Source organism: Mus caroli, chromosome 4, assembly GCF_900094665.2.
Source record: "Mus caroli chromosome 4, CAROLI_EIJ_v1.1, whole genome shotgun sequence".
Lineage (NCBI taxonomy): Eukaryota > Metazoa > Chordata > Mammalia > Rodentia > Muridae > Mus > Mus caroli.
In genome coordinates this window covers 123651635-123661276 of record NC_034573.1, presented here as the reverse complement: position 1 = coordinate 123661276, position 9642 = coordinate 123651635, and the positions used below count along the sequence as shown (strand labels likewise).

Below are 9642 nucleotides of genomic sequence, written 5' to 3'. Positions count from 1 at the left end.
TTTTTGAGACAGGGTTTCTCTGTGTAGCCCTGGCTGTCCTGGAACTCACTCTGTAGACCAGGCTGGCCTCGAACTCAGAAATCCGCCTGCCTCTGCCTCTGCCTCCCAAGTGTTGGGGTTAAAGGCGTGCGCCACCACGCCCGGCAACATTCCATTTTTAATCGTTACCCTGAAACTGGCTTCAGTTTTCAGAAATACTATCTGATTTCAAACTTACAAGGTTATAGGAATAGATTTGTCATAATTGTGATTCCCAGATTCGTAGATTAACATTTTACCCTCTTTGTTGTATTTTTATCTCTGTCCAGTTTTGGTTGTTTTTTGGGGGGTAGGGGAAAGTTCAGGAAGGCTCTCACTATATTGGCCTGAAATGCATCTGTGTATATATAGGTCAGACTGGCCCCAACCTAGAGATCCATTTGCCTTTGTCTCACAAGTACTGGGATTAAAGGCTTGTACCACCCAACACGGCCCAGATATATTATCTGAGTAACCATAAATACAGCATTCAGTATATTTCTGTCTACACACTTTCGTGTGTATTTGCTAAGAATAGACAGTTCACTTGCTTATGGTGGAGTGGGGTTATGTTTTGTCTTTGGAGACAGGTCTCCTAGTATAGTTCACACTGGCCTCAAACTGGAGTGACAGGTATGTGCTGCCATCCTCTGCTCTGAGTTCCGTTTTCCCATCTGTGAGATGGGAGTTCTGTCACTTTTCTTCCTGTCTTCCGGGGGCCATAGGTTTGCAGTTTTGATTTATGGCACAGTTAATGGGGGCAAGTTAGTAAAACCTCGCCTTTCCACTTGACAGAGCAAGCTGCACATGGAAGGGTTCCGAAGCCTCAAGGAAGGTGAGGCAGTGGAGTTCACCTTTAAGAAGTCTGCCAAGGGTCTGGAATCCATCCGCGTCACTGGCCCTGGTGGTGTGTTCTGTATTGGGAGTGAGCGGCGGCCAAAAGGGAAGAACATGCAGAAGCGAAGATCCAAAGGAGACAGGTAGGGGCCTGGAAGGGCAGCTTGTAGCTTGTGTAAGTTGCTGAGGAGATGGGGAACTTCACTCAGGTTGCCACTTGGACCCCATTGCCAAAGATAATTTACGGCGTCAGACTAGCCTCTGTTGTGAAGTGTGCCACCATCCACAAGGACTTTAGAAGGAAAGGCATAATGTGAATCTCTGTGTGATGGGGTGAAATACGGGATATTTGGGATCTACAGTTCTTGACCCGGAGCTTCAACTTGGTTGCCTAGCGTCTGCATTTTTGCTGAGGTTAAAACCTTAAAACCTCTTAGCCTCTGAAGAGGTAATATAATTTGCCTTTAAAAATTCTTTCTTAGCCAGACACGCTCTTAATCCCAATCCCAGCACTCGGGAGGCAGAGGCAGGATTCTTGAGTTTGAGGTCTACAGAGGGAGTACCAAGATAGCCAAGGCTATGCAGAGAAACCCTGGCTCAAAAAAACAAAAAACAAAAAGCAAAACAAAAACACTTCACTCTTTAGCCAGATCAGGTGGTACATGGATGTAAAGCCAGGACTTGGGAGACAGACCAACAATGGACCAGTTCAAGGCCAGGCAGGAGTATATATATAGTGTATATAGTGACACCTTGTCTTAAAAATGAATGAATAAACAAATAAGGCTGAAGTGATGGCTCAGGGGTTAAGAGCACTTATTCGCTCACAGAGGCAATCTCCTCTCCTCGTCTATCCCTCATGCAGTACCTCACAGCTGGGATCTCTTTTTGTTCTCTTCATCTTCTCAAGTTGATTATCTACAATGTTGCAGGGTATTTGATCCCACTGGGAACCCTGAGATTGTGAACTGGAAAAACCTGTTTCCTGTTGTGTTGTGGCTCAGCCCTAGCAAGCACCTTTAACTAACACCCCCACCCCCCCAGCTTTCTGTTTACTGTGAACAAGTAGTTGTGGCGCGCCTCAGCCCTGACACACCTTTAACCCAAGAGGTCTCTGTAAACAAGAACTAAATAAAGTCAAGAATGGGTCATGAGGCAGAGCTGTTGGGGAGTGGACCCGAGAGAACCCAGGGAAGAGAGAGGAGTTGTGGAACAGCTTTGTTCTTGTGTGTGTTTGGAGGAGGAAGGTCTGTGTTTGGAGGCTGGGTGCTTTCTCTGCCTCTATGCGCCAGGCTTTTCCCAGTGTCTGACTCCAGAGTCTTCATTTGGTAAATCAAACATTTGGGATTTCGTTTTGAAGATCAGGAAAGGGGAAAAATTGATATTCTTTTTTTTTTTTTTAAAGATTTATTTATTGATTATATGTAAGTACACTGTAGCTGTCTTCAGACACTCCAGAAGAGGAAGTCAGATCTCGTTACGGATGGTTGTGAGCCACCATGTGGTTGCTGGGATTTGAACTCTGGACCTTCGGAAGAGCAGTCGGGTGCTCTTACTCACTGAGCCATCTCACCAGCCCAAGATTGATATTCAGAAGCAGGAAATAGGTCACCAGGGAGGCGGGTGATTATCGTTATCATGTGGATGGAAGTGTCAGCCTATCAGGAGGCTTCAAACATTTTCCCCTGTATCTCTCTCATGTTATGATAATTTTGTCCCCTACCAGGTGCTACAACTGCGGTGGGCTAGACCATCATGCCAAGGAATGCAAGCTGCCACCCCAGCCCAAGAAGTGCCACTTTTGCCAAAGCATCAACCATATGGTGGCCTCATGTCCACTGAAGGCCCAGCAGGGCCCCAGTTCTCAGGGAAAGCCTGCCTACTTCCGGGAGGAAGAGGAAGAGATCCACAGCCCTGCCCTGCTCCCAGAAGCCCAGAATTGAGGCCCAGGAGTCAGGGTTATTCTTTGGCTAATGGGGAGTTTAAGGAAAGAGGCATCAATCTGCAGAGTGGAGAAAGTGGGGGTAAGGGTGGGTTGCCTGGGTAGCTTGCACTGCCGTGTCTCAGGCCGGGGTTCCCAGTGTCACCCTGTCTTTCCTTGGAGGGAAGGAAAGGGTGAGGCGAAGGAACTCCTACCACACTCTATCTGAAAGCAAGTGAAGGCTTTTGTGGGGGGAGGAACCACCCTAGAACCCGAGGCTTTGCCAAGTGGCTGGGCTAGGGAAGTTCTTTTGTAGAAGGCTGTGTGATATTTCCCTTGCCAGACAGGAAGCCAAACAAGTGTCAAACCAAGATTACTGAACCTACCCCTCCAGCTACTATGTTCTGGGGAAGGGACTCCCAGGAGCAGGGCGAGGTTATTTTCACACCGTGCTTATTCATAATCTTGTCCTGCGGTGCTGTGCTGGGAACGGTCTCTAGCAATGGGTTGTGATGACAGGCAAAGAGGGTGGTTGGGGGGACAACTGCAGACCTGCTGCCCACACCTCACTCCCAGCCCTTTCTGGGTCAATGGGATTTTAATTTATTTGCTCCCTTAGGTAACTGCACCTTGGGTCCCACTTTCTCCAGGATGCCAACTGCACTATCTACGTGCGAATGACGTATCTTGTGCGTTTTTTTAATTTTTTGATTTTTTTTTCTTCTTAATATAAATAATGGGTTTGTATTTTTGTATATTTTAATCTTAAGGCCCTCATTCCTGCACTGTGTTCTCAGGTACATGAGCAATCTCAGGGATAATAAGTCCGTAGCAGCTCCAGGTCTGCTCAGCAGGAATACTTTGTTTTGTTTTGTTTTGATCACTATGGAGACCAACCATTTGGAGTGCACAGCCTGTTGAACTACCTCATTTTTGCCGATTACAGCTGGTGTTTCTGCCATAGCGTCCTTGAAAAATGAGTCTCACGGGTTTCAATTGAGCTGCCCCAAGACTTGATCTGGTTTTGGCAAAACATAGGACATCACTCTAAACAGGAAAGGGTGGTACAGAGACATTAAAAGGCTGGGCCAGGTGAAAGGCACAAGAGGAACTTTCCATACCAGATCCATCCTTTTGCCAGATTAGTCTAAGCCTGCCATGCACAGCAGGGTGTGTGAGAGAGAGAGAGAGTGTAATGTATGTGTGTGTGGATTTTTTTTAATGCAAATTTATGAAGATGAGGTGGTTTTTGTTTATTTGATTGCTTTTTGTGCTGGGGATAGAATCTTGGGCTTCATTTGTGCTAGGAAGTACCCTACCACTGAGTTATCCCAGTGAGACTGCAACTTAAGACCAGTAAGTACCCTTATTCCCACACTGTGCTGTCCAGGCATGGGAACATGAGGCAGGGACTCAACTCCTTAGCCTTTCACAATCTTGGCTTTCAGAGAGACTCATGAGTATGGGCCTCTGTGGCAAGTGTCCTGCCCTGCTGTAGCGTGATGGTTGATAGCTAAAGGAAAGAGGGGGTGGGGAGTTTCGTTTACATGCTTTGAGATCGCCACAAACCTACCTCACTGTGTTGAAACGGGATAAATGCAATAGAACACATTGGGTGGTGTGTGTGTGTCTGATCCTGGTTTCTTGTCTCCCCCCCCCCAAATGCTGCCCTCACCCCTAGTTAATTGTATTCGTCTGGCCTTTGTAGGACTTTTCCTGTCTCTGAGTTGGTGATTGCTAGGTGGCCTAGTTGTGTAAATATAAATGTGTTGGTCTTCATGTTCTTTTGGGGTTTTATTGTTTACAAAACTTTTGTTGTATTGAGAGAAAAATAGCCAAAGCATCTTTGACAGACAGTTCTGCACCAGATACCACCATCTGACACCTAAATGTGGGGTCCTCTTCTCAAAGTGAACCTCTGGGACCATGGCTTTTCCTTCCCTGCTCCTCCTGTGTCTTCCATTCTGGACCACAGTGACCTTCAGACAGCCCCTCTTCTCCTTGGTAAGAAAACTTAGGCTCATTTACTTCTTTGAGCATCTCTATAACTCTTGAAGGACCCATGTGGAAATTCTGAAGAAGCCAGGAACCTCATTCTTCACTTGTCCCTAACTCAGTGAAGAGTTTTGGTTGGTGGTTTTGAGACAGGGCCTCACTCTGTAGCTGGAGATCGATAGCCTCAGGTTCCTGGCTCTCCTCCTGCCTTCGACTCCCCTGTGCAGGGATTGCAGGTGCCACTTCTCCCTGGCAAGACCATTTATTTCATGGTGTGATTCGCCTTTGGATGGATCGAACCAATGTCATCTGTCACCCTTAGGTCGAGAGAAGCAATTGTGGGGCCTTCCATGTAGAAAGTGGAATCTGGAGACCCAGGAAAGGGACTATGAATGTACAGTGAGTCACTCAGGAACTTAATGCCGGTGCAAGAAATGTATGTCAAAGAGGCCACAAGATTGTTACTAGGAGACCGACGAATGTACCTCCATGTTTACTGCTAGAAACCAAAGCTTTGTGAGAAATCTTGAATTTATGGGGAGGGTGGGAAAGGGTGTACTTGTCTGTCCTTTCCCCAATCTCTTTCCCGAACTGCAGGAGACTAAGGCCCCCCCACCCCCCGGGGCTTGGATGACCCCCACCCCTGCCTGGGGTGTTTTATTTCCCAGTTGATTTTTACTGTACCCGAGCCCTTGTATTCCTATCGTATAATCATCCTGTGACACATGCTGACTTTTCCTTCCCTTTCTTCCCTGGGAAAATAAAGACTTATTGGTACTCCAGAGTCTGTACTGGTCTCTCTGGTCTCTCTGGTCTCAGATGCTTAGGATGCTTTCCCGGCGCATAATCCCCACCTCGGAGCAGATTGGGAAGTCACAGGACCATTGCGGTTTTCCCACTTTGTTAGGGACGAATCTTGAAAGTTCAGCCCTTGTAGCACCTCATTACTCTGGATTTTTGTTTCTAGTTAAGGCCTCTTGTCCCTTCCTTGGAAGCTGCCACATTCACAGGGGATTAGAGGCCTGGCATGCAGAAGAATGGGGCTGCCTATGCCTCTGCTGGGATGAAAGGCTGGGGCCAGGGCTTAGGGCAGGAGACCCTAATAATACTTTGTCCTTTACTCCTCAAAGCCCTTTACAAATCCTAATTAACCCTTTGCAACACCCCAAAAAGGAAAGTCCCATACAGAACCGGGGAAATTGAGGCCCAAGCAGAGTCTCCCACTATAAACCAATATTTTGTGGTACAGTTTGCTGACTTTCTAGTGAGTGCTTACAGGAAGATTTTTTTTTTCAAGGGTGGGGGGTTAGAGGGGGGGATACTTTACCAAAGGGAAACCTAACTATTAACAGAAAGTGGATTAAATAAATCCTCAAACTGTTACCAGAGCAGGGGGGTTGTGACCCTTTAGCTAATTGCACCAAAAGTTAAAACCCAGCGTCGCTAACTACTAGGCTTCTGTGAGCGAAGAGGCCTTCCTGAGAAAATGGTGTTATTAGCAGAAGCTTCAGGGCTCACAAAGGGAAGACAAGTGAGAGCTGATGAATGGACCATTCAACTCTACAGCTTTGTTGAGTCACACACGTTTTGTGCCTTCCTCAGGTAAAGCTCAACAGGTGTCATCTTACCCTGTGTCATTGAGCCCACGGGGCAAATAAGGTTTAAAAATAAAAAAGGTTCGTTGGAATTGTGAAACTCTATTACAGATGCAAGTATGATTTGAACGAAATACTAAGTTGCATCAGATACTGAAAGTTCAGCTTTTTGGCTTGTGTGTGTGTGTGTGTGTGTGTGTGTGTGTGTGAGAAAGCAGAACAACTTCTTCCCTGTATCATTAAATACATCAAGAGGCAAGACAATGGAGGGTAATATTAATACTTTTGAGGAGGCAAGTCTCCCGAAGCCCAGTCTAGGCCTAAGTTTGTTCTGTTAGGTATCTAAAAGTCCTTCAAAAGACTAAGCTATACAGCTAATGCTTTTGAGTTCTTGCTTGACCCCCAAAGCTCTCCACAAGTGGCTTATGGTGTTTTGTTGTATGTTTATGATTTTTTTCTATTTTTGTTTAGTTTTGAGGCTGAGTTTTCCTGTATAGGCCATGCTAGCCTCAGGTGACCTAAACTGCTGATTGCCCTGCATTCGCTGCCACCATGCTTTTTTTTTTTCTTTATACTGGGCTAGAAACTGAACCCGGGGCTTCTAGCCTGCTAGGCATGAACTCGACCACTAGGGCTCTATTCCCAAGCGCTACGGATTGTGAGCTCTTTTTGACTTGTCCTCCTAAGTTTATTAACGTGGGTCTTCGGAATCTGCAAATTATAAAGTTGCTTTGCATCACTCCCCAAAAGTGACCAGTGCAAGAAACCTTTCCGATGAGTTAGCAGCATTAAAAGGCGACAAGTAAGAACACGTTAGAAGAGACAGTATCCCCTAGATCAGGGTGACTCTAAATTTACTACGAAGCAGAAAAGACATTAACTAATTCTCATGGCCTCAGCCTTCTTGAGTGTGGAGTTCAGTGACGACGTGCCACCAGTTTCGGCTAAAAGGACACTTTTAAGACAATTTTGTTTTTTTAAAGATTTATTTTTATGTATGTGAGTACACTGTCGCTGTCTTAAGACACATCGGAAGAGGGCATCAGATCCCATTACAGATGGTTGTGAGCCACCATGTAGTTGCTGGAAATTGAACTCAGGACCTCTGGAAGAGCAGTCGGTACTCTTAAACGCTGAGCCACCTCTCCAGTCCAAGACAAGTTTTTAAATAAACACAGTTCACTTCCATGGTCCATATCCCCAGCAGTTGGGAGACTGAGGTAGGAGGACTGTCAAAATACGTCGTTACAAATTGCCACAACACCTGAGACCACACAAATGCATGGGCCGTCCGCATCTGGAGCCCTTAGGCTCCACTCTCGCCTAACAAGCAGGGCTTGCAACAGGAGACCCAAGAGGGAGTAGTATAGGCTCACGTGACCTCGGCCTACCAGGCGCTGTTTCCACGCCCCGCGAGAGCGGCCACCAATAGCCAACTCGCACCGCTCCGCCCCCGAGTCCGCAGAGGCGGCCCCGCCCACCACGGACGGAGGAGGCGGGGCCAAGCACGTAGAGGTGACGTGTTCTTCCAGCGCCAAGTCGTAAGTCGCCCGGGAGTGGTGAAAAAACGCCTTCTCAGGCGTCCGAGGTGGGGAGTAAACACAGAGACCCAGAGGAGGGGAAGCTGGATGTGGAGTTAGCTGCGGGAGACACTAAAGTCCAGCCCGGAGAGTGACCATCGAGGTAACAGATGCGGCATCCAAGGAGGGGAGTGATTGGTTAGCTCAGAGTGAGCAATGGATTGCGGGGCAATAGAGAAGGAAGTTGTGGGGATTGACCAAGGAAGATGTAGGTACCATGATGTGGCAGGATATTTGGAAGAAATCAGTGCACGTAAGAAGGATAAGAAAGTGGGAACCACCTTGCTCCAAAGGTCTCCCATTGGCTTGTAGAGGCCTGAGTGGATTAGAGCAGTCTCTGGATTCAGACGCGTGTTGCCTGCCACAGTCCAGCAGACTCTCTTTGGTCAGTTTTATTGCAAGCAAGAATGACTTCTCTCTCTTTTCATTTATTCAAGGTTATCTGGCTGTTTTTTGTTGTTGTTGTTGTTGTTCTTGTGTGATTTCTGACATAGCAAGAACTATGTCATGGATCAAAGAAGGAGAGCTGTCACTGTGGGAACGGTTCTGCGCTAACATCATAAAGGTGAGCAGTATCCCGGGGGGAAAAGTTGACCTTTTGGATAGTTGAGAGGTCGCTTGAAAGTTCATTCTTAAATTTTAGCAATCCCAATGAAGTGGAATTTAGCAAAGAGAGAATCTTGAAATTATAATGTAGTATGAAGGGCTGCATTTCTAGTATTTATTGTACTGTGTGACTTTTTTTTTTTTTAAGGCCAATCAGGGTCTCTTAATATCATTAGATCACATAGACTGTTAGATTTTCCTTCTGGAAAACTGAATTGTGCCGTTGGGAGTGTCAAAAGAGCTCACGGGTCAGGTGCTTTCTTGGTATTCACAAGACTCTGAGTTTGAAAAAGGAAGAAAGACTGTGACTCTGAATAGGAGGGAACAGAAATTTGTCTCACTAGAGTCGTAGTTCTCAACCTGTGGGTCCCAACCCATTCGGAGGTTGAACAACCCTTTCACGGGGTCGGATATCAGGTATCTGACATTACGATTTATGATAGTACCAGAATGGCAGTTATAAAGTAGCAGCGCAAATACTCTCATGGTTGAGGTCCGCACCTGAGGCTCTATATCCCAGGCTCACAGCATAAGGACAGCTGAGAACCACTGCCCCAGAGTTCCCACCGGTTTCTCCTGTCAGTGTCTTCTGAGTTAATGGTTCTTTGATGGTTAAAACTTTAACCATCTGCTCTAGAGACAGACATCCGTGAGGAAAACTGTTATTTACCAACCATGTGGCTTAACAAACTTGTCTTTTTGAGGATTAAAAAAAAGAAAGACACAAAGAACGTAGCACAATATCTAGTGCCAGTCCGCTATTTATCTTGGTGTGGTGATATATAGTGTACATTTAGAGGACAGAGAACAGCTTTCAGGATTGGGCTTTGGGGCAAGTACCTTTACCAGCTGAACCATCAAAGGCCCCATCAGGAGTCACAAGCCATGTCATATTCTGTGCCTGAGAGAGGTTTGGATGCAAGCCAGTCAGCCTGGCTTTAGTTTTTAGATACAGACTGCCGAGCAGTGTTTAACAGTGAATTTGAGTCAGTAAGCCTTGTATTTCCACATACCTACAAATGCCAAATAATCACAGGGAATCCAGAAAATGAAAACTCTTTTTTTTTTTTTTTTTTTTTTTTTTTTTTTT

The 9642-nt window shown here is 46.2% G+C and overlaps 2 protein-coding genes across 5 annotated transcripts in view; both read left to right on the top strand.

The window, feature by feature from the left end:
* Nucleotides 1-5553, top strand: part of Lin28a (lin-28 homolog A) — a 15634-nt gene extending 10081 nt beyond the window's left edge. The window contains exons 3-4 of the mRNA XM_021160899.1: nucleotides 814-998; nucleotides 2582-5553. Coding sequence (XP_021016558.1) covers nucleotides 814-998; nucleotides 2582-2798 — 402 coding nt within the window. The 3' untranslated portion in view covers nucleotides 2799-5553. The remainder of the gene's footprint in view (nucleotides 1-813; nucleotides 999-2581) is intronic.
* A 2336-nt stretch (nucleotides 5554-7889) lies between these two features.
* The window catches only part of Dhdds (dehydrodolichyl diphosphate synthase subunit), a 33364-nt gene continuing 31611 nt past the window's right edge, over nucleotides 7890-9642 (top strand). For 2 of the 4 annotated variants that reach the window (XM_029476410.1, XM_029476408.1), the window contains exons 1-2: nucleotides 7890-8049; nucleotides 8441-8511. In XM_029476410.1, coding sequence (XP_029332270.1) covers nucleotides 8449-8511 — 63 coding nt within the window. In that variant the 5' untranslated portion in view covers nucleotides 7890-8049; nucleotides 8441-8448. Of the gene's footprint in view, nucleotides 8050-8383; nucleotides 8512-9642 lie in introns of all 4 variants that reach the window. The other 2 variants (XM_021160879.2, XM_021160877.2) reach the window with 1 other exon arrangement.